Consider the following 26,473-nt stretch of genomic DNA (forward strand, 5'->3'; position numbering starts at 1 on the left):
TTATTTTTAGATTTAAGTAATTTCTTTAGTTTATCAATAACAGTTTAAATAACCCCATTTTGCTCATATTTTAAAAAGCACTACGACAATATGACACGTCTTAATCGCTTATCTATTGTAATTTAGTTATCTCCAATTAAGTGTCGATGTTACGAATCTCAAATATATGCGTATACTTAATCGCCTGAGGCGATGTAGGTACTTACTCTTTAAGCTATGGAAATAACAGTCCACGTATTGTGCAATCTCAGGGGTGCAATTTTCCGAGATTACTATGCCGAGTAAGTACACATGTAGATAATATGCTTCCCTCTTACACAAGAAAAATAAATAAAGTAGGTATTATCCTAATTCGTAATTCGGGTTCGTTATGAAAATGTGAGTACCGTAAGACGGGGTGAGTAGGTTTATGAATGGGGGGAGAAGGGTTGAGAGGGGGGTGAGAAGGGATTTTAAGGCTACTGCTACAAAAAAAAGTATTCCAATTTAAAATGGAGCTATAGTAATACGCATAATAAAAAAAATTGATCCAACAATCTTCCAAAATCACCTTTGTATGAAAACCCCTCTCAACCCAAATACGAGGCACTACAGGGTGAGGTGGGTTTTCCTCTTTATCGTCAAAGTTATGAAATGGAACTACCCAAAATAAAATAAAAACTAAAATACAAACGTCCGGAACACTTATTATATACACTATTCAGTTTTCATATGTAAAAATAAAATGTTATCAAGGTTTGAATTTCAGTTTTGACCCTACTCACCCCATTTTACGGTATTTAAATGAGTGAGTTATAATCACAAAATTTATCATACTGCCCTTACATATCATCAGCATCTTTCAAGGATGGGATTCATGAGTCTCGTTCACCTAGCAATTTGTGTAATCTTTTAGCGTAGTTGTATTTATAAAGTGAACATTCTTTGCTGCTTTATTTTATGTCGCTACCTTGTGATTTAGTCGGAGAAGTCATTCCCGTATAAACCAATGACTGTTATAATGACAACAACGATCATAACTAATGATTTATATTCATTGTTTCATTTATACAACAGCCGTACAGACGGCACTCTAGTTATTTAAGGTCTATATGTCGATATCATTTATAATCATAAAAAAACTACTTATACCATTTTTATAGCAATTTAAAAATACAGAATCTGAACACGACAGCATGAAATGTAGTGGATCTGACTATGCGTCAAAAGTAGGTATATTATTATATACCATTATCTAGCAGCAGCTTAACAAGCATAGAAAGACAGATATATAATAACAGAAAAAGTAAGGGCAAATCGCCTATATAGCGTGGTACGGGCATGTGATGCGGAGGGATGAAAGACATGTTACGAGAAAGGTATTAGGGAAGTATGAGGAAAGGAAAACCGAGAAAAAGGTGGATGTACTGTGTGAGAGATGATATGAAACGAACGCAAGTGAATAGTGAGACGACGGGCGAGAGAGAGGTATGGAAGAGAAAGACATGCTGCGCCGTCCCCAAGTGAATGGGACAAGGGCAAGAGAATGACGATCTAGCAGCTTAACACAAATACATATGTCTATGTATGTAGAACCAATAGACTGTACTGTAACAGATACTTTTGAACGCGAACTGTAGAGATATATTTGGAAAAGTATTCAAGGGAGGCAGATACTTTTGGTGCGTTGTTTCATCCGCTACTTTTAATGCTGACTGTACCTACCAATTATCATTACGTGCTACTAAGAATACATATTACTTGGTAGAAGATTTCATAATCTGGATCTCATTTCTCATTCAGAGAGCGACCATGGTCTATATTGTCTCGTATATATGGAAATCATTGGCGACCCCAAACATGCTCTTGGTCTGTGCCTAAGAATCCTTTCCTAACTAGTTAGATACAAGTAAAATCACAAATAAAATAACTAACTTGAAACTACACAAATCACATAACACTAATTACAGAACAATATCAAAAAGTCGATCTTAATTCAAGTAGAGTTTGTTATTGTCAACAAAAGAAGTAATTAGCTCTTTCCTTGTTTGGTGGCAGTGTGCCAAAAGTGGCATTTCTTTCAACTCGTCGAGTTCAGTGCTGCCCAACTGTATTAGGTACTAAAAGGTTGTATAAGTTCACAGAAATGTATAACAAGTTACAACGTTAAAACAATATAATATATTAATCTCATTTCACAACCTTCGGTCGCTGTCAACAGTACAAAACGCTTCAATCGTTTACGCGCGGTTAGTTTCACAATTGTCTTTCATTGTGTAAAAAATGATATTTTAAATTGTGTTCCTAATTGTGCAATAAATATAAGATAATGCATCACGAATGCTTATGTTCTCAAAAGAGTCGCCAAAGGTTTACGTGTACAAACAGCAACACTTCTAACTGTATAACGGTGGACCTTATTACAAAAGGCATAACGTCCACCGATGTACAGTTAACAGTGTGGGCGATGGTACCTACGTTCAAAGCCATTTATTTCAAGTACAGATACCTGTCTACACTATTACGTTATGTTATAGCTGAAAGTGGAGTAGCTCGACTCACGAAGAATCACTCTATTGATAGGTGAAAACCGCATGCAAATGCGTTCAGTAGTTTTTGAGTTTATCGCGGACATACATACAGACAGACGCGGCGGGGGACTTTGTTTTATAAGGTGTAGTAATATAGGTACCGAAATCATAGTTGGCCTCCAAATAAAGTGAGATTCTCACCTATGCTACTATAAATATGTTTAAATTGTGCTTCGACTATCGGCTCGATTCGGAAAATGAATTAGATTTCTACTAGACTTCAACAAGTTAGGATACGGATAATTTAAAGATATTTGTAAGATAGATATGTCAAATTTGACGTTTCCGCGATTCTGGAGGTCCTCTTGAACGATTTCGACAAGTTATGACTTAGATATCTAAGTCACATCTAGTCGATATCTAATGTAGATCTAGTTGATCTCTAAATCGTCTCAAGATCTTGTGATTATCTCGAAATCCGAATAGGCCTGTCAGTATGTAAGACGGAAGAGATTAATTTTGAACATGAACAATCTTCCCGTTTCAAAAATATATTCAATAACTGTATTGTACAAGAAAATAACTGTAATAGTGTAAATAGAAGTTTACTAAACCTGTGTGACTCAGGCTTTAGGCGGAACAATTGCCGCCATCGCCCATTGATTCGTTTGTAAAGAAAACAGACAAACCGCCAATATGACGGAACCACAAAAACAGTGATCGAACACTCGAACAAGAGTAAATACGATGCATTGAATTTGTTTTGTTTATAAACGAAGTCAACGATAAATGATGTGCTTGCCATCAAACTTATTTACGATGGCAGCGTTTTTATGCGTCTAATGAACTTACTCACTTAAAACTGACTGAGTACTGGTCACAGACATATTAACATAGATCACACAAGATGCACCAAGTTTTGCACCTTAAATATAAAAATTTGGCTCGTACATTTCGGCAGACGGGGTGTCGATGTTTCTATGGAACAATTTATATATGACAATTTCAGGGTTGACTCCCTGGTAAAAGTTGTTCAGCACGCCCTACACCAGACCTACCTACCTACTTATTTAATTCAAAACACATTCTGATAAGATTTTTTTAATGTTGGTTCTTCTCCATTAAAATTATATTGTATAATTTTTCATACTAAAACTGATAAACATTAATTAATCGTTCACACGTATTCTGCTACACGCTAAAATAATGGGAACATCACTAAGAATTAATCATGCTAAATTTGTGCTACACAATTCACGGCACACGTAGGTAATATCTATCTAGACACACGTCTGTGGTGCTGATCCTTTTGTAATTTTGTACAAAGTGTCGTATGTATGACCATACGAGTATGTTCGATCAGCTGTGTCGAAAGCAAAGGTCAGTTCCCGTGTCATCGACCTCGCATCGATTGCGCTTCCCGCCTGCTGTATTGTGTCGACCTCCAATGAAAATAGGTATACAAATTCTTGGTTCACCCACGTTTTGCATATTTTTACCCGGCTGTGGTTGCGCGGCAATGGATGCTTTTGATACATACTTTCCTATGGGATATTCTTTATCATATATTTAGGTAAGCTAGATTGTGTTCTATTGAGACAAAAACCGACACTCATAGATTTTAAAAAGCAAGAAAAAAGGCGTCGTATAGAACTTTTTTCCACCAATAAGCAGTGTCGAGCAATATCGTGTCTATCGTGATTACCCTCTGGTCTGTTGTTGTTCTGTGTTCTATTATTTATAGTGCAAGCCCCAATACTAGTTAAGTACCTACGTACCCGACGTATAAATCCAGAAAAAAATATGTGAAAAAAAATCGTCGTACAGTATATATACATATATATATATACATACAGTTGATACAGTACATACACATTCGACAAAAAGTGTTGCGAAATGTAGGGAACCCAAATTCCATATCTCAGAGCGCGCGAATATCTCTACTATGCGGCACGTGCATCGGGTTTTCGTATATTGTGAATGAATGGTGAATATGGTTAGAAAAGCTTGCTTGATAGCCGGTGTACCTGTAAATGTGGGTAGTTGTGTTTGTGGGCGTTATTGCATACCTAGTAGTTAGCAGGGGCAACACATTTCTACTAAATCTTACTTGTTTTTAGTCAGTAAATTTTATGCAGGCCATCATAAGGTTGGTTTATGTAAAAGTAACGTAAGTCTATGTATTATGTATGATGATGAACTATGACATGTTTAACTTGTTCTGTAACCGCGGTTTGGCATAAAGCATGACATGTTAATGCAGATTTAATGTACGTACCTGTTTAAGATGATTTAGGAGGTATACTTTTTTATTGAAATTGAATGTATAACATTAAATTAATTGATTATTCCAGTGTTAGTCACGCTACGTTGTTAAATCGATTTAACAAGTTGTAGTACGATTAATACGTTGTTAACATCATTCCTCATTAGTCTCATAACTCATTACACATTGTACCTAGTACAAATGAAAAAATGTCGGGATTGAATATTGAATTAATTTTTATTTTATACACAGTATAGAAATTTATGCTATATCCATACCGAGTAAAGTATTTAATTCCATAAGTGACGCATTATATTAGGCTAGTAGTAATATGTTGAAATATTGGGAGGGCGTCTTCCTGCGTTTTACAACCCCTGTGGCGCCCGCTATTTATACGCGGGGGTGCGCGCTGCGCGCCGACCTTTCCGAATACTTCCCTAGGATAGGGCACTATCGAGCTCCCTACCGATACTCACTACACTATTCAGCCCGCATGAGTTTAATTTTTTTTCTATAAATAAATAATGTTTCTGTAGGTATAGTCTAGGACAATAATATATAAATATCGATGATTAAACCAATATATCTATGTTCAACTTTACATCTAATCTTGTTAAGCAGTTCGTCTAATAGGTACCTACCTATCCATAAGTACTTTTAGTCTTATTCCTAAGGTTTGTTCTTTTGAAGTACTTTGTTTCACTCATGTCGTTAAGTTCCCGTTTTCCAAATGTTACTAAAAGGCCAAGAACAAAAGGTTTCACACATTTTCCTTTTCAGGCGCGCTCATTGTGAAAAATCCTTAAATCAATTGGCACTCGCTAAAAGGTTTCCCATCCCATTTTGCTCCGAAAAGATTAGACGGTAACGGTAAGCATTTATTTATTTATTTCCTAAGTAGAAGTACCCTTCTGGATAATTTGTACATTTTTTTCCTGTGATTAAGTCCATAAATGGAGACAAAAGCATTATCTTATCTTTATCGAGTAATGAACGCGACCACACGCTAATAAATGCATAGCGATAAGGCAAGGCCAATATTGTGACGAATATTATTCATCTAAGTAAACTTAAGCGAACTTTTGTGACGATGTTGATATTTGTTTCCCTTATTAGTCACCATAAACTCGGGCAGGCTTCAGCTTACATTTCGATTGCATATGTTACAAATTACCTACTATTATTAAGCGATTTTAAGAAAATGATGATAAGCATATCCGTTCATCAAGCATATTTTTTGTATAAAGATATTCTTTTATGCATATACAAAGCGAAAAGCACGTAGATTCAAATTCGCGAATTACTAGGCCGATTCGAACTTACAAATTCATATCAATTTGGTCTCATTTTGACATTACTCATCACTCAAGCAATTCGCGCCCAGATTTGTACAGCATACTTAGTAAATTAACTTAATTAGTTGTGCTGCGATTAATTAAACATCAATAACATATCAACAACAACCATTAAAAGTTCGAATGCCGCCTCATGGGTCGTAACAGAAGCTACCTACTATTCTATACATTTCGAATCAATCAATCATGTAGACACCTTTCTCTGGCATAAGTGTTTCATGTCTCACCGTGGCCAATGTACGACATGACATACGTACGTGATTCTAATTTATATGTTATAACATTGGCAGTATGCAGTATGTTACCATCTAAAAAGATTTGTAGTTGTTAACATGATATTACATACATGTAATGCGAGTTGCAGTAAGTTCCAAGCTAAGTTGGCAGTAATTTTGAAAATTTCACAGTTCAAGTGTTAAGTAAACGTCATAATTTCATAGAAGTTTGATGGAGAAAAATAACACTTACACAGTCTGTGCTATCAAAATCGCTGCCAACTTAGCTTGGTCTGACTCTATGTTCTTTATTTTAGTAGGTCAATGCAAACACCGAAAGAAAGATATCTGTGTAAGAACGCACATAATTTAGGTACCTTCAACAACCGGAAACAATAAAACCAAATTAGCATTTAACTGCCCTGTTTAACTCGGCAGCTATTCAACCCAAACTCATTGCCATACCATCAGCTGATCTCTTGGTTCACTTGTCGGGTCATGCCCGCCGCCCTCCCGTGCCGCAGTGAAAGTGGCCCGTTACATTTATAGTTCGTCGCAAGCGCATACCCCTCCCCCTCTTCCCTTGACTAAACTTAGAATAGATATATGGCACGCGCCCACTGCAGCGCCGTCCCAATCTATTATATTAACTGCATTATTGAGTTGGATTTGTAACTTACCTATTTCGGGGTGGCTGTCAACTACTAATCCTTAATGAGGTAAAAAAGGACGATAAGTCATAATGAAGGGTCTCTACGTGACTTTGCTAAAGAGGAAGTGACTATGGAATCGATTGGAATGCTTGGCGAGAGTCTAGGCGTTCACTCGTGATACGGTCTTGGCATTTTTGCGCCAGGATAATAGATACGGACTTTAGCCTTAAATTGAATCAATTCCTTTCACATTAGCACACATTTATAGAATTCGTACAGACTATGTCGTTAATAAGAGCCAACGGGAGTGGTCATTTCTCCATACAAACGTACTCCTCGGTTTCCTCCGTGGTTTTTGAAGCTAGAGCAATGATTTTTTCAACACAGATTAATATTGTCAATATCTGTGTCGGACCGTTTTGCTTTTTTTGATATTTTTGTTTTTTAAGGCGCTAGAGCCCTTCAAAAATGGCCAAAATGGCCTAATTGACTATGCCGCAATGAGAGGCGTGGCATTCAAAACTGATATCAATTAGCCAAAAAAGAAAAACGGTCCGACACAGATAATTTCATAATCATTTAGATTTCCAAATTTGGTTACGATTGGTTAAGTTTTGGAGGAGGAAACAGAGGAGTACGAATCCTCGATTTTTGAGATTTTTACGCAGGATTTTTCGCCTTGTCCTTATCGCACTACTTTTAGGTGCCGCTTCCGTTAGCGAGACGGGTACATTTACCTAAAATATTTAAAACTCAGCTCATGTTTCGTCTTAAGACATGAAGATGGAGTTAATCAATGCTACTTAGATCCTCTTAGGTTCATAAACAAACAAAAGGATCATAAACAAAAGTTTATGAAACAGCATTAAGCAAATGGAAATAGCACTGCGCAAACTCGATAATGCTACTGTAGAATACTTAAGTACCTGATATCGAATACATTTTATGTGTTTATTTTTAGTATCTATTTTCTGGTAGACATAAACTGAGAATCATAACATTTTATAATTGCGGATAAAACTAGTTTAAAAGAAAAACGCGAGACAATGTTGATTATAACACGCAGTGACATAAAAACGGCATTTTTATTTACATGACCGTTCACGAGCAATGTGACATTATCAGGTCTGCGCTGTTATTTTTAACCCTTATGAAGCGCAGACACTACATGCTACGCAATTTAAGTGGTACCTCGAGTTACGTAATAGTCATGCGTTATCGAAGATCACAGTTATACTGGTAGTCTGGCGAAAGTTCTGTAATCATTGGTAATAACTAATAACCAACCCGAGTTAACTTGACCATATTGCAGAGCGGTTTGCACTTTTAAGGTTGCACTGCGAGTAACCAGAGTTGCAATGAGAAGCCTAACGAGGTGTGTCCATATGAATATAATTTAAGGACAATGCCATTAACATTATTTAAAGGGAACGAACACAAAGACCTAGGATTTCCGCGAATGTCATTTATAGCACAAGTGATGCAAATCTGTCATGATTATGACGTACTTACTAAGCTTGGAGTTTACACGTTTCTTATTTAGTAGCGACTCTCAATGCGCGTTCTCAATGTTGTATGTTATGATATACGAATTCGATATGAAAATTTCATTTTTAATTCCACTAGAAATTAAATACAAATATCTACCTAAAAATTCAAGGTGTAAAAGATACCTAAGTCTCGCGAATTTCATGATTGTGTATTTTAACATTTTTAATCATAAAAACCAAATGTTTTTTTAAACCAGTAGGTATTGTACCTATGTATGTATTAAAAAAAAAACCCAAGCAGATAAGTATTTTTTATTTGAAACGTAATTTACTAATTAAGGTAGATATAAATTAAATGTAGCCGTCTGGAACAGTGTCTCCACGAATAGTTACAGATGCAGAAAATTAAAACATTTGTCATCGTTATCACGAGCTTCTCTCTAATTGAAGTAATATACTAACTGCAACTACTTAGCAACTTTCATAACTTAAATTTTAACAATCTACTTGTGGAAATTTTAGATATAACTTGTTACATAAAGACAATCTGTGTGATATTTGGTAGTGTGACAGTATTTCGAACTGAAAAAATTACTTTTAGTTTTGTGACACCGAGTTTTAATACGTACCGTTGGTTTAAGTGGCAGTTACGTTTTGCACGCGTGAGCCTAAGTACGTGACTGCCACACTATCATCAGTTGTGATCATTGAACTTTGCAGATGTTCGATAAAATACAATCCTTTCGCCCAGAAATATGGGTCATCGTTACATCGGACGTCGTAAATATCCCAAAAGAAGACTCTAAAAATATAACAGCAGACATATTTAGAATGACAATGGAAAGCGGTAATGACATGCGGTGCGGACATCCAATTTCGTATATTGTTGTAGTCTAGCGGGTTTTTATTACAATGGTATAAGGACTGAAATACTGTGGCTTAGTGGAAAGTAAGGAACGGATACAACATTTGACTCACGGGAACAGTACGCCGAATATTGTCCGGACCTCACGATCTCAACGAAACGTGTGAAGAATACTTAACTAAATTCTTGGTTCCGCTTGCAATTGCATCGTGTAAACTAGTCATTATTAACCGAATTGCAACTGAGATTGGACTCTTAATTAGAATCTTCGTTAACTTTGAATAGAAACAAATAGGTACATAATTCAATTTTAGTCAGACGATTTTCCTTGAGGGTCGGGTCGGACAAAGAGGACAAGTATATTGATTATTTAATTTACTGCAGTTTCTTGAATACCGAGAACGGTTACATTATTATTATTGGAATGTTTTCTTCTAAATAAAGATTTATCAAGTGAACAGTTTAAATATTATGTCCAGTATGTTATCAAAGAAAGATGGGCGATATTATAGCATTTCACTTTTATTAATTGACATTCCAAAACAGAGTTAGACCAAGAAAAGTCTGCAGCGATTTTGATAGCCCACGCAGTGTAAGTGTTATTTATACGTCATAATATCATAGAAGTTTGACGTCTAAAATTACACTTGCACTGCGTGGGCTATCAAAATCGGTGCAGACTTTTCTCGATCTGACTCTACAGACATGACATGATATAAAAAGATCAGTGATGCATGAGGTTTAAGTAACACACGATGTTGATTAAAAGTATTAAGCCCATCGTTGATACAAGTCAAGATTCGCAAAGCAAAATTGAGCCTAAATCACAGAAGTATATTTGTCTCATTTCATCCAATTTGTCACATAGGGACATTACTGTGGTCATCCTTTTCTGCAGTTCTATATTTATCATGCGAGTCGATATTTCCGGTGCGAGCATTCCGTCTTTAGCGGGTTTAGTTTATATGCATATTCAGTACAGTGGTGACGATGTAATCATGGTATTAAGTAACAAAACCTGAATCAAAATATTAACTTTTGAAATGTGTGCAGTCATGAAATAAAAAAATAAAATAAGAATTAGGTACTAAACATATGGAAAGCTTAATTATTTTCCCCTACAAAAATAATAGGAATCTTCATCAATATAAATAAAGAACGTCTTTATTTTCTCTCTAAAAAGGTAAAATGTTCTCTTATTACCTAAGTTAGCTAGAAGGCGATGTTAATAAAGAAAATGTTAATGAATACCCGGCGACACTGATTACGGAATGCACAATGTAAACAGCGACCTAAGAAACCATTGTCAGTTGACTCAATGTGCAAATTTCATAAGTTCTCCTAAAACTGTAAGTAGAGGACCAAATAAAGTGATTCAGTCAGACTACAAAGGTGCCCTACATGAGCAAAATTCATGAAACCAATATGCATGTTATCATCGTCTGAGATCTAGACAGCAAACAATTTGTTGAAGTCACGTTTTCCAGGTCATGTTTTCAAGGAAAATGTAGCATTATAAAATGGCAAAAAATGAGATTTCTGAACTTACAATATTTACACAGAACATTGTTCTGAAATTTACGTAACGTAAGTAACTCTAGCAAAATATGAAATAGTTATCGGTGCTTATCGTCTCAGAAGTATATAACAACTAGGCGCGTAACGAACGGAAAAGCCTTCAAACATAGGTATTTCTAATATAAGGCTTAGTTACATTAAGTATAAAACTAATTTGTTGTAGTGCTATACGTACAACGTATCAGTTTAATAATTGAAAACTTAACTGACAGCAGAGCTCGTGAATAAACAATAGTTTCGCTTTGTATGACATGAATTAGAATTAACATAATTGCGATATCATTCATAATGTACCTGTATTTGGATGTAAATACAGCGACCAGGCGTAAGCCTAAAATCACGGATTAGCGAAGGACATCCGCTGTGATAGCTACTGATCAGTTACTGATATTACCGGTTTGAAACAAAGCTAGCATAGGTACTCAATTTCTACATGAGAATTCAAAATTGCAGCAATCAATATTTACCCACAACCTATGAAATGTCGTAACAACATACTAATAAAAGCTGTACAGAGTTGTATATAAATGAAGAGCATGAAGAAAATTGACATCGTTTCTCGTTCTACACTTTATTGCTCATAAGTTCAAGCTTTGGGCTCGGTACGTACGAAGTAAAGTTAAGATGAGTGGGTCGAAGCCGAGTTGTAAATTTAAGTTGTTTTTTGTGTAGATACCTACCTATAGATTATCGGGGTAACTGGATGAAACATATCTACTCACTAATCAAGAATTTTATGTTCTAAATTCAGTATATTTAGCTATAATCTAAAAAAATGCTTAGTGTTTTTTATATACCTAGGGGAGTTACAATTAACTTACAATCAAGGGTTGGTATCTTCTTGGATGCTTAAGTTATTTGGTTATGTCAAAGTTAAAAAAATTAGAACTTGGACATCTCAAGAAGAACGCGAATCCTTGATAGAATTGATCTGCCATGCCATGTTGTCATTAAATTCCAATTTCAGTAGTATATTATGTACAGATTGAGAGCGGCAGGATGTTAGCCATTAGTGGGCTAGTCGTCAGATAGGCTAATCATGAAAATGGGTCAATGACGGGGACCTCTGCCGTCGGTCGTACGTCAAATCGACATTCATTCTCAAGAAGACATGTGCTTTATCAATTAATCGAGTACAGTCACCTGCAATAATATATTGCAGGTTGAGTGTGCAAAAAATCTGACAAGAGGTGCATGGAGATCATGGACAGGAACAAATTTGGGCTGCCTATGTATTTTTAGGGTTCCGTTTCGTTCCGTACCAGTTGGGTGGTAAAAACGGGACCCTATTACTTCTGTCTGTCCGTCTGTCTAGGCTGTATCTCATGAACGTGATAGCTAGACAGTTGAAATTTTCACAGATGATGTATTTCTATTGCCGCTATGCCGACAGAGACTAAAAGGTACGGAACACTCGGTAGGCGAGTCCGACTCGCACTTATCCGGTTTTTTTTTAATTTTGTGTATTATTTCTGATGTAGGTATTCGATATATCTTCCGCAATCTGTTTCGACATGTACAAATAAAATCAAAGCATGTTATTCTATTATACCTAATATTAAAAACGAGCCTTAATATTTAAGTACTTATACCCCGCCTATCGATACTAATAAACTAAATTTCCCCCGGGCCACTAAACTAGTCCTGTGCCTCAGCTACAAGTGCACCGACACAATGCATATCTCTTGCAGTTTGCACAGCGCGTAAAACAAGCGTAGCTCCCTAGCTAACGATCCAGCCGCTTTGTTCCGCGCTATACTGAATACCCTGTGCCAACAGAGCTGGCAGAAAAGCTTTTTTGTCCGGATACCTACTAGGGTACTCTACTATTTTTATGGTTAGTTAGAAACGGCTGTGTGGTTCTATGTAACGTCTACTTTCGTAGACAAATAGAAATAATAGTCTCTATTGGCTTTGCGTGCGACTTGCAATCTGGAGGTCGTGGGTTCAAACCCCGGCTCGTACCAATGAGTTTTTCGGAACTTATAAAAAAAAAAAAAATTAAAATTCATTTATTTCAAGTATCTGTGACTCATAAATACATAATTAAAATACAGGCATTATCATTTATCATTAAACAAACACTAAACACATACTTAATATTATAATTTACAACATTACAGCAACCGTGGTAAGCACATTGACAACCATCATCTATTTCTCAATGTGTTTACCACAGTGCTGCTGGGCGTATGAAGTCCGCAGCAAAATGTGATATACGGACAATACTTGTCCGCAATCATTTCTAGGACGCTGTTGGAGCTGGCGCGCACGCGTCGCACCAGGGACGCGGCTCGCAGGCGCATGGTAGCTTTAAAACACGACACATGCGCCTCCGCAAACATCCCTGACGCGCTGCAATATCGCGGCAGCCCCATCAGCGCCCTAAACGCGTTATTATACTGTACTTGTAGGGCCTTATACGATTTCAAGGTGAACTTTCGCCATAGACTGCAGGTGTAAAATGTTGTGCAAAAAGCTCTGAACAAAGTCACTTATGTACGAAATGTCATTTATATATATTTTGATATACCAGTCGCTTTTCGGTGAATGAAAACATCGTGAGGAAACCGGACTAATCTTGGGATTAGTCGGTCCGGGTAGCGACTGCGATCTCACCTTATTGGTAAGGCCTGGGTTGGAAGGTCAGATGGAAGTCGCTTTCGTAAAAACTAGTACCTATGCCAATTCTTGGGATTAGTTGTCAAGTGGACCCCAGGCTCCCATGAGCTGTGGTATAATGCCGGGACAACGCGAGGAAGAAGAAGAAGAAGAATAGTCTCTATTGGCTTTCAATGTCGACATTGTTTCTGGGAAACCAAAAAAAACAACAGATCATTATTGATATTGAACAGATATTATTAATGATAATTAACAGATAATTTGTTGACCGGGCGAAGCGAAATCCGATTCAGCTTGGGAAAAATGTTTTCCTTGTTTTCTATACCTATTCTTCTGTACAATTTATAAATATTCGCATTTCTCAACAGATTCTTGTGATGTTTTGTGAGCAGGTTTGATAATTACTATATAGAGTTTTTGTCGTTTATATTTTTTGGCAATTCCTCAAAGTGGCGGAGTCGCGATGTCAACAACTTAACAGAGCCACTAGCGGTTAATTATAAATATACCTATTCAACGACTCATGAAACAGTTGCGCTTTTTAGCTATATGCCATGGTGTGTAAAGGAAACTTTTATGCTTATAAACAACTTAAGGTTAGCTAATAAAGAGCTCTAAATATTTGTCGGAACAGGTCATTTCTAAGGTTGCATGGATACTAACGAAAAATGGCTGTATGTATGTTAAAGTCCGTACTGAGGTCCTTCCGCGGAAATGGAAAATTGTGTTAACTGTCTTTCTATCGCTCGAATATGCAATAGTAATAAAAAGGTAGATAACGACAATTTGATTAACGATTTTTGCGTTAAGCCCTCTGTCCAGACGGCCTAACCTAGATGCCAATTGTTTGCGCTACGACAACGAATCGCTTTCTGTATCTCTATCACTCTTACATATTAGTGCGATAGAGACAGATAGCAGTGAGATAGCATTTCGTTTTATTAGCACAAACGATTGGAATCTTGGCTAGGAACCCTGTTTATTCGTTCGTCGCCAGCTCTCGTGAATTTACCAATGCTCATATGCCTCATATTCGAAGACGCTCCTTACAAACAACGTTGTAAATATAAGATCACCTTATCAAGATGGCTCCCACTGTGCTACCTGTACACATGTTTCAAGTTTACAATCACGATATTTTGATTCTAATTGCATAAACCATGTGTCCACACAAATGCGATCACGAATTCGCCTCACGATCCTACAGAATTGGTATCTGAATATCGCCATTCCGTTTTATTGAGGTAATTAATTACTGTTAGTACCTGCATAGTAAAAGCCGTATTTAAGACGCTATAAAGCAAAGGTTATTAAAGTACTGATTATTCCATTTCCTAATATATTTAAGGGGGACAGGAGATTTGAGTGATTTGAACCATAAAATATTGGACACCGTTTGCAATTAAATCATGTGTACCTATGTCTAAAGAATATTTTGTTTGAGAAAAAATCAAATTAAATCAGTCGATTAGGTAGGGTGTATAAAAAATTTTACATAGGTACAACTCTCTCCTTCGTTCTTTCTTCATGTATGATTTCATTTGTTTGGAACCAATCTAAAATTTAAGTAATTTAACTGATGTATAACCACTCACATGATTGATATTTTTCAGTGACCTCTATTATTATAATTTATTTATTTAAAATTTAAGTCAGGCAACAAGGCCCATATTATAAATACCTTACCGACTAACATACATATATATTTTATAAACTTAAAAACTAAACACTATTTATGCGACAAAACGGCGTGGCTCCGTTGAATCAGCTGTTCTTGTGTCGGATTCGGCAGTTTGCCCCGGAACCTCCGAAACACGACACCTTTCGGCCAGAAGTCGGCGCACTCGATGGTCTCCTGCAGCGGTCGCGGCACGCGCACCACAAAAGAGTTGAAGTGCACGTAGTGGCGCGATCGAAGCTGGAACACCCTCAGCGAGTAACCGGTCTTCTGGTGTACGTACTCCACCACTTCAGCAGCCGTGGCGGTGTAATGCAGGCGCGACACATATATATTTATAATAAAATAAGGGTGATAGCTGGTAGCTACAGTTACCAAAAGCAAGTGAGTGGATAAGTAATAAGCTAATAAGTACATTCTGTGATTAGTTTACATAATTTAGTCTTAGGTAACTTTTTCCCTAATTTGAGAAGTAAGAAAATATATTTGCTCGGAGCAGAACTCGTATTGCACCTAAGAGAAATACATTTCTAATATAATTTGTCTATTTCGACATATCTATTGTTCATAGGGTCAAGAAACCAATCGCGTAGATTGTAGCCCCGCCGTGGGCCAGTTATCACTTACATAAGCTCGGTGCAGTGCATCTGTTATCACCAGCCAATCACTCGCATCGCATCCCACCTAACTAGAATATAGTGATCTTCAAACGCACATAACTGGTTTGAATTTAAGTAATTTAACTGATGTATAAACCACTCACATGATTGATATTTTTCAGTGACCTCTATTATTATAATAAAATAAGGGTGACAGCTGGTAGCTACAGTTACCAAAAGCAAGTGAGTGGATAAGTAATAAGCTAATAAGTACATTCTGTGATTAGTTTACATAATTTAGTCTTAGGTAACTTTTTCCCTAATTTGAGAAGTAAGAAAATATATTTGCTCGGAGCAGAACTCGTATTGCACCTAAGAGAAATACATTTCTAATATAATTTGTCTATTTCGACATATCTATTGTTCATAGGGTCAAGAAACCAATCGCGTAGATTGTAGCCCCGCCGTGGGCCAGTTATCACTTACATAAGCTCGGTGCAGTGCATCTGTTATCTCCAGCCAATCACTCGCATCGCATCCCACCTAACTAGAATATAGTGATCTCCAAACGCACATAACTGGTTTGAATTTCGAGTTTAACCTACACTAGGCATGAGCTCGTAGTTGAGACGTAGTGTTTGTAAATTGAATCAGGCGGCCTAGTTGCGCTTGCGCGGGCGCATTGCATTATTCCCTTCGATTACCGAGCAATAACCAGTATAATCTTGCGAGATGCGTCCAAACGAGTACGGAAGCGAGGTCCCCAATTAAACTGGTTTATCTGAATCTAGTGTTTGATAAGAGAAGAGAAGAACAGCACAGGAAGCCGCTAAATGCTGCGGCCGCGCCGTGTTTAGCTTGTAATTAAAATGAGTTCAACTCGGATTTGACTCATCTCTGATCATTACAAAACCTTTGCTTTCGGAGTTTGTACTTTGTAACTGAAAGAAATATTGAATGCAGCAGTGCATTAGGAGTTATTTCTAGTTACATAGATTGATGGGCAAAAGATGTAACATAATTTCCGGTTTAACTGATTACGTTATTAGGTACCTACAGCAATATTATTAAATGCAATGATTAGGTACGAATTAAACGTTTGAGGTGTGTTGAGCGAGAGTGTGGTTTTTCAATTAGTCGAAAACAATGCACTGGGAAGATTAGTGTAGAGTGTAGACCCTACATTCAATATTTTTCATATAATCCAATTCCAAGCAACTTTACAACCAGCTAACTTCACGCCCCTCTAATAACAAATAGCTACCATTCTTAACTCGGTCCCACTGACAATTTGTCGGATTTTTCACAATTTGAAGCGGTCCACGAAATAAATGAGAGTAATGTCTTCCCGGGCCGCGGACCCGAGTTGTTCACAAAGTTTATTGAGAGCGTCTGAGACAAACCAGTGGGATTACCGATTTTGGTTGTCTTAAGGTGATTTTATTGAATTCAGTAATCAGTTATTTATTGTGTAAAAAGATTTAGACTATGTACAACATGTATTTATTACTTACTAAACATGCATTATCAAATTATAAATTATTATATTCCTGTATGAGTACACTTTTGATGTGATAACGCCTTATAAATCGATGAACACCGGTAGCATTCACGAAAAAGTGTCACGTTGTGGACAGATCTCCATGGTAACGTTACGTAATGTAATGGTAATGTTTTCTTATGTTATGACGTTATCACGCAAAATTACCGTCCGTAAACCGACTTTACAGAAAACCATTTTTTTTAACGAACTGCTAGTCTCCTGGCTTGAGTAAAAGCTCATTCACATTGAAATGCCCTAGTATTAGGGAATACAGAATGTAACGCAAAATATAACTTAAGAATGTAATCGTTCCCTTACGCAATAATGCCTTTAGATTTTGAGATAAAGTTAAACCAGTGAAGCGCTTGAAACCAATTCTTTTGTGAATTCAAGGAGCCAGAGGATAGTATTCTCTTTGCTCACCGACCGCTGGCAAGTGTTCGCTTCAGTCAACCAGTATAGATGTGATATCCGACAACTAATTGTTGTTGTGGCTTTTACACTGGTGTGATAGGAACGGTCCCCTGAGCTCGGTGCAAGATGGGAACAAAGGCCAGGACGCCGTCCCACTCGTCACTTGGCACATTAATCTCGCGCAACGGCCCGTCCGTCTGTCACTGCCAGTAATCTAATACGACACGCCGGTTTTTTGTCCCCGTATTACTTGCACTTAGTGGATAATATACGCCTTAAAATGTCCCTTAATCAGTCACCAGATGATGCTGTCGTCAAGAATCAAACGTGCGGGAGTTACAAGGGAATCGTTCTGAGATGTCAGAATTATGTAATAGTCTTTATGTAAATCAACTTACACTTACTACGCGGTTCATAAACTTAAGATGCTGGTAGTGAATATATGGCTTGATTGATTATGATTGGTATGTATTGTATACCTTTGTACTTATAATATTTATAAAACATAACACAGCTATTGTATGTGCGCTGTGACATTTAAGGAAGATGCAAGACGAACACTGGCGTAGTCCTAGTTCTTTTATATCATATTTAATGTTAGTAAGTAATTTAGAATTTCACTTACCACAAATTTATCGTTGGAAGCGCTCCTGGCAGGCCTCGTACGCGCTGGCGCGGCTGCGCCCGCAGTCGCCAGTGCAAGCAGCATCGCCATCACGGAGATAGCGCGCACACGCACCCTCATTGTGTTCCAGACTTTCGTCCACTCTAGTGAACATTTCCATTTCAAATTAGCGGCCCACACTGTATTACCATATAAGCCGCTTACCCTTTTAACAGATATCGACTCTCTGTGTACGTCTTCATTTTTAAGCATATCGTATAGATTCGTTTCTGTACATGACTCTCGCCTTAAGTTAGTTTGGCATTTGCATTTAGGCGTTATACATCTATCTAAATCAATCAGTTCGTTTTCTAAATTATCAATGGAATGACTTTCGTTTTTACTTTCTATGCTAGTGTCCATCGCATTGTTGGAAGGCTTTGATGTAACAGGCTCCATATTTGGTGAGACGGGATCAAGGGTTTCGGGCGTGCGTTCGGAATTTTGATGAGTGGGACATCGGCCTTGCGCGGCGGGTGACATGGCGGGAGCGACTGTCAGCTGAGCGTGCTCGCAAACATGCTAGCGAACAAGCGCGATGCGCCGGAGCACGTTATCTGCATGCAGGAAGCATACCGTGTGCTAGATTAATTTCTCTGTACGGGATGCAGGCGTTATCGGCTACGTGGGTGGCGCGGCACTGTTTGTACGCGTTGTGTATTCTTGTATGCACAAGATATCAGTGATTTCTGCAACAAACCAAACACATTGATTCATTCTATCTGATAAGTTAAGAAAATAAAATATATTCATATTTTTCCTTTACACTGCGTAATCACTTCAAGTCAAAGATACTTTACAATGTGGATACCTACGTTGTTATAAGTTATGACAAGCGTGTGTTATTCGTAAATGTACTTTATATATTCTTGTCAACAACAAAACAACATCTTATTCCAATATATAAGGATAAATTAAAGTACTACTTAAACTCAGTGAAACGTAAACAAACCATATTCCAGAATGACAAGGTAAATTATACACGCAGTTTTACCCATTTAAATGTGTAATTAGTCACACTCGTTCGGAGATTCCGAATATTCCCACACCGCAACCCGCTAGACCAATAAATAGTTCAATTCCCGGGGAAAGTATTTGTGAAGTTTCACACTAAAAATAAAGAGTATCTGGAATGTGACTGGAATACCAACTTTTTATCGGGAGTTATTTAGGTTCCGAGTTCGATTCCCTTTCGTTGCTAGTTTGGGACAACGATGAAAGTTAAATTCAAAAATACTTAGTCCATAAATGATTTTTAAAATAACGGGAATGATTTCAAAGGGTAACAATAGGTAAGTGTGTCTCAAATTTTATTTCCCTATGCATACGTGAATTCATGTTTTAACTTTGGTTCGGTAGGTTTGGCTGAAATTGTGTATAGTTAAGTACTTCCGAGCTTTGGTGATAATGCAATAATATGCTAATATAGAGTTGATCTTATGAACTCCTGGGTGGTAACACTCAACCACATAACGTTTTGAGTTCATTTCAAATGTCTCAAGGAGAAATGTACCCATATATTATACATCTAATAACATGAGGTAAGTACCCCAAAGTAGGACAGTCAAAAATAAGAACTGGTAAAAAATTGTTTCTTATGAGTTCAGTTATGCAAATGAATTAAAAAACAATGAACGGGATCAAACGTTGCGATAACAAAATAAGATAGATAACCTACATTTTAACAATAGAAGTAACATATTTAGGCATGCTCATATTCATCCCTAACATAACAAGTTCATGTACCTAGTAGGTACGAGTATATTAAGCAAGGCTTGTTAAAGGATTTTTTGTTTTCATAATTATTATTGGCTGCTATTTAACTGATCACCAGATTTAGTGAAATTTAATACCAAAAAAATCTATTTTACCACCCTAAAATAATAAATGATCACCAAAATTATAACACCATTTTAATGTGAAATGATTACCAATTTTATTACATTTTACTATACTATTAAAGGAAATGACACCAAACTAATCATTATTAACCCCAAAATAGTAAATGTATACCAAATTACAAATCCCATTTTAATGTGAATTGATACCCAAATTTTTACGTCTATTTAACAAAATGACACCAAAATAATCATTGTAAACCCAAAAATAGTAAATGACCACCAAAATTAGAACACCATTTTAATGTAAAATTATAACCAAATTTTTAAATCTTGCTATCTTATTAAAGCAAATGACTCCAAAATAATCATTGTAAACCCAAAAATAGTAAATGACCACCAAAATTGTAACCACATTTTAATTAAAAATCTGCAAATATTTAATATATCGTTATCCTATTAAATTAATTAATCCACTTCGTCACCTTTTTCTAGTAGCATTTTATTTCTGTAACAGTCGCAGTTCTAAAACCTAACCTAACCCACTTTTCTAGTAGCATTTCGTTTCTGTAAGGGTCGTAGTTCAAACCTAACCTAACCTACTTGTCTAGTAGCATTTAGTTTCTGTGAGGGACGCAGTTCCAACCTAACCTAACCCACTTTTCTAGTAGCATTTCGTTTCTGTAAGTGCCGCAGTTCAAACTTAACATAAACCACTTTTCTAGTAGCATTTCGTTTCTGTAAGGGTCGCAGTTCAAACCTAACCTAACCCACTTTTCTAGTAGCATTTCTTTTCTGTAAGGGTCGCAGTTCAAACCTAACCTAACCCACTTTTCTGATAGCAGTTTGGCTCTGTAAAGGTCGCAGTTCAAACCTAACCTAACCCACTTTTCTAGTAGCATTTCGTTTCTGTAAGGGTCGCAGTTCAAACCTAACATAAACCACTTTTCTAGAAGCATTTCGTTTCTGTATGGGTCGCAGTTCAAACCTAACCTAACCCACTTTTCTAGTAGCATTTCGTTTCTGTAAGGGTCGCAGTTCAAACCTAATCTAATCCACTTTTAGCAGCATTTCGTTTCTGTATGGATCGCAGTTCAAACCTAACCGAACCCACTTTTCTAGTAGCATTTCGGTTCTGTGAGGATCGCAGTTTTAACCTAACCTAACCGACTTTTCTAGTACCATTTCGTTTCTGTAAGGGTCGCAGTGCTAACCTAACCCACTTAACTGATAGCAGTTTAACCTACTTTTCTAATAGCATAATGAAATGCTACTAGAAAAGTAGGTTAGGTTAGGTAGGTATGCGGTGCGGGGTACGGGGGGTTGAGCGGGAGGGGCTAGTAATTTTGGCATCAGTTTACTTTATTTGGTAATATGTATACATTTTTTTGTAATCATGGTGGTTTATTTAGGTGAAAATATCGCATTAATTTGGTCTTCAAGATTTGGTGATCATTAATGATTTTTGGTGATCATTCAATATATTTGGTATTTGAATACAATTTGAAGTGCAGTCGTAATTAAAACGGTGGTACTTTTTTATTTTTAGGCCTTATTTTTTTGGTGTTCAGATATTTTTTTTTGGTAAGCATGATTTTTTTATTTAGGGTACCAAAGTATTTTTTGGTGGTCATTATATTTGTAGCCATTATTATTATTACTGCTTAAATTCAAGGATCTCTATTATTAATTGAACCAAAATTACTACAAACTTAATCAATTGTTATAACTTATAATAAGCATCACTGACAATAAGAAGTTTAGATAAACAAGTTCGCTCAATTGATGAAATGTACATAAAACAAAACTGTTTTCTTAACGTGGATAATTTAACATTAGTGTAAATAATCCTTAACGTGTTATCTTTATCGTAAGAGTTGTTTTTAAAACTCTCACCCTAAGAAATAATTTCATAAATACGGGAACGCAATAAAAACTCCCACTTGAATTACACCATGCTCTTAAACGGTTTAAAAAACAAGTACTTATGTTCAAGAGCGAGATAATGTGACCGTCCTTAAATAGCAACACCTACAAAAGGATCCTTAACTTACAAGTTTGTACATAGTTCGTGACATATCTTATATTAACAATGAAAACAGGACATCAGTGGACAAGCAAAAAGTCCAGGCGACGGCAAAATATTACTTCGCAGAGAAACAGTGCCCAGATAACAGCACAATATTGTAAATACTAACTTATGGTCACTGATAACCCAAGGTAGGTACACATAAATCTTACTGTATAACAATTTATCATGCTCATCTATTTTCATCCCGAAGCAGGCAGACATATTAATATATGTTTACCTACACGTACTTAACTAGTTATATTTTCTTTTATTTTTTTGTATTTATTTAATAAATCTTACAGCTATCTTTACAGTTTCCCAATGCGATAGGCAGGCTATTAACATTAAGAGATACCGAAATTTTAATACCGAAAAACCAATTTGATTCGTACCAATGAGTTTTTATGGAACTTATGTACGAAATATCATTTGATATTTACCACTAGCTTTTCGGTGAAGGAAAACATCGTGAGGATACCTGCATACATTTGCGAAGAAATTCTAAGGTGTATGTTAAATCCCCAATCCGCATTGGGCTAGCGTGGGGACTATAGCCCAAGCCCTCTCGCGCATGAGAGGAGGCCTGTGCCCAGCAGTGGGACGTATATAGGCTGAATTTTTTTTTTACCGAAAAAGGAAGCCGATAGAGCCCTTAAAATGGAGGAATAATCTAATTAATTAATGTTTTGAAAGATCTTTATTATGTTATTGACGTTGTGACACGACCGTAACTAAATCGTAAATTTTTCTTCCCTGCTAGGAGGGATCAAAGTGGCACTTTTCTGTTCAAGGACATTTCATTGCCAGTATAAAATATTAATATAATTAACTATGAACATCGTATGTACAGCCTGGCAAAAAAGAGTAGAAATTAAAAAGTGGCAACACTGTAGTGTCAACACGAAGATTTTTTTATTTTCCTCATAGTTGATGTGAAAAGCAGTATGTGTCACACGGTATCAAAATTATTTCGTCTTGGGCGTTAACACTTGAATAGTTGAATCCCTCATTACGCTCAGGATTCTACTTTAGAATCCCTCACTACGTTCGGGATTCTATTGTAGAATCCATCGCTTCATTCAGGATTCAATGTACGCCCTTGACGGAAATATATCATATTGATCCCTTGTAACCCAAACTACTATTGCACTACATACCTGGCGGCTTAGCACGGTCGCGTTTTTATCCCTTGTCACCATGCCTGTCACGTTCTAACAAGTATGTAAGTGCGAAAGGGACGCGCTTAGTGATAGTCGATAAAAATGGAACCGCGCTGAGCCCGCTGATGCATTTATGAAAATAGTGAATGACCGCTTCTCCATACAAACGTAGTCTCTTATGATAATTAAAAAAAAAAACGAAAAAATCTAACGAAGGGGCATAGCTGTGGTTAATACACATCAAATTGAATAAAAATATTTTCTAAAATGTTAATATCCAGACCAGATAGGCAAATAGGAACTATGTTTGTATGAAAAGGCGGTTTCGCATGAACTATGGCTTTCGTCTTAATATTAAGATATCTAAAGTTTTACCTGTTAAGTGTTTCTAATAAAATAATTAAAAACAAGACTAACAAGACTTATAACAATTTTTAATGTCTATGTAAAGCCTGACCAGTAACCTACCTACCTACCTGTGTACCTACCTATATGATCAATTGATCATTATCAAGAGGGCGCTGTTATTCTCATTTAAATGGTGACAGTTCAAACTCCGCAACATGGCGCGTGATCATATATTACTGGTCAGGTTTTAACACGTAATCGATAACCTTTATAGTAGCTTTCAGTGTCACGGAAACGAAACCTCCCAAGTGATGCCTGGAGCTTATCTAGGTTACTGTCCATTTCGTTGTTGGAAGCAGATGGCACACTCTACAAATAGCGCTTTTTTGTGACTTAAACAAGATCGAATCTAAAGACTAGAGACAAAATAAATAGAAAAGAATGTTAATATCCTTTTAAAGATTTTCTGTGAAGTCGAGACAAATATGTATACATAATATATTTGACGTTTTCAGACAAAAGACATCGTAGATTGTGTTGTTAAATTATGTTTATTATTTATAGATTTTTATTGCAGTAGCAGTTTACCAACCGACGTTCATTACCATTTTGTTTGAAAACGGCACGTATAACCTTACAGCCTCCGCTCTAGAGTGCTACTTAACCTCTCTTGTGCCGTGATTATTTTTTTCTAATATTTTCCCCGTACGCGGATCCGCGCTCCGGCATACGAGGGCTTAATAGAAACTGAAAACACGCTGGTATAACGTCAGCCATCTATCTACTTACTAAGTCCATGGCGAAGAATGTAACTTTACTACCAGTCTTTTTAGATTACTAAGTCTCTGATCAAATCTTAAGCCCAAATTCGCCGCTTTGAGTTGAGCATTTACAAGTGGTCTAAATAGAACTTTGTATTAATGAACACGAGCCTGTGTAATTATAATTAGAGCCACCATATGACCGGCAGCGTCCGCAAATAAATCATAATTCACTTATGAGCAAAGAAAAGGGTCAGTTAGGAAACTATACCTACCTATTTAATTTTTTTAGCATTTGAAAGAACTCCACAGAAGTAACTATGCAGTTTTTATCAGGCTCTTTAATTATCTAACTCAGCCATTCTCTAAGTGTGTTCCGCGGAACCCTAGGGTTCCGCGACACCCCTGCAAGGGTTCCGCAAGAATTTAGAACGCTATGCTTTAGTCGCCTCGAAAAAATGTTCTATGCAAAAAACACACTTCTAAAAATTATTGTTTTATTGTAGGGTTCCATCAAGTATTTCGCTTTCCAAAAGGGTTCCGTCAAAAAAAAAGATTGAGAACCGCTGATCTAACTAATCTAATCAATACTTATAATTTACTTCGAAAGTTTTACAGCAAAAACTGCCCGATTTGTACCTAACCTCAAGCTTACTTCTGCGAAAATCTTTCTAATGCTAAAAAAACCAAGTACGGTAAGTGTCCATTATCTCGACCAAAAATAGGGCTTGTAAAGAGAATAAAATAAGTGCATTTTTTTTTTAAATCAGTTATTGGCGTATATATGGTTGTTGTATTTTCGCAAATAGGTATGGCTGCGTCATCTTGATTTGCGATAATTAGCTACTAATATTTAGAAAAATAAGTGCGTCCATGTGCGTTAGCAACTTGCTTCAATGAATAACTTAGTTTACGATTTACGCTATGCACTATTAAGTAGTGCATAATTTTGAGTATTGATTAGTTTTATAACGCTCTACTGACCAATTTTCTGTGAAAATACATATTAGGGCGATTTTACACAGACAGTCGATCACCTTGGACACAGCGTGTACGCGCCCTAATCCACCCGCGCATTTCCAAATAATACCATTTACGATATGTGGATAAAAACCATCGAGATTTGAGTGATTAGGGGATTGTGCTGCGTCCTGTAGCGTATGGGGACTAGTCCCTTGTATAGTGTACACATAATAAGATTAACATATCTACATAAATATAAATAACTAAGTAACACTTTATTATAGTACGGAAGAGAGGAATACAGGTACATCAGATAGAACATAAATATAATACAAGGGCGAACTTATCCCTAAGAGGGATCTCTTCCAAATATAAATACATAAAAAACATTTAGAACGATTAATAAAATATTTCTGGCGTAATAGCCAACATGCCAATCGTTTACACTCCGTAACGAACGCAACTGTCGCTGTCGCACTAATATGGAAGTGATAGAGAGACACACAGCGTTTTGCTGTCGTAACGCAAGCGATTGTCACCCTGATCACGACACGAATATTTGCCGTTTCCGGGATTCGAACCTCTGACGACCAGTTTAGTAGACAGGGTCTCTACCTACAAAGTAGGCCACAGCTGAGAGCGGAGTTCAATAATACGTATTAATTTAATAGAGTCAATTTTTAATTACATTATACAATATGCCATTAAATAGGCAATTCAAAGATATATTGCCAACAACTCTATTAAGTAATCAGACAGAGCCGAAGTATTTTGGATCATATTAATAGGGTAAACATTTTGGCAGCTGACTCTACATCTTTTCATAACGAAGTTTAAAAGTAAATAAACCTTCATCCAACTATTTTGTAATTGAACAAGT

The 26,473-nt window shown here is 36.6% G+C and overlaps 1 protein-coding gene across 1 annotated transcript in view; it reads right to left on the reverse strand.

Moving 5' to 3' along the window:
• LOC134796150 (matrix metalloproteinase-2-like) overlaps positions 1–26,473 on the reverse strand; it is a 207,453-nt gene that overhangs the window by 180,517 nt on the left and 463 nt on the right. The window contains exon 2 of the mRNA XM_063768122.1: positions 18,414–19,141. Within this exon, the coding sequence (XP_063624192.1) occupies positions 18,414–18,935 (522 nt within the window). The 5' untranslated portion in view covers positions 18,936–19,141. The remainder of the gene's footprint in view (positions 1–18,413; positions 19,142–26,473) is intronic.

Source organism: Cydia splendana, chromosome 13, assembly GCF_910591565.1.
Source record: "Cydia splendana chromosome 13, ilCydSple1.2, whole genome shotgun sequence".
Lineage (NCBI taxonomy): Eukaryota > Metazoa > Arthropoda > Insecta > Lepidoptera > Tortricidae > Cydia > Cydia splendana.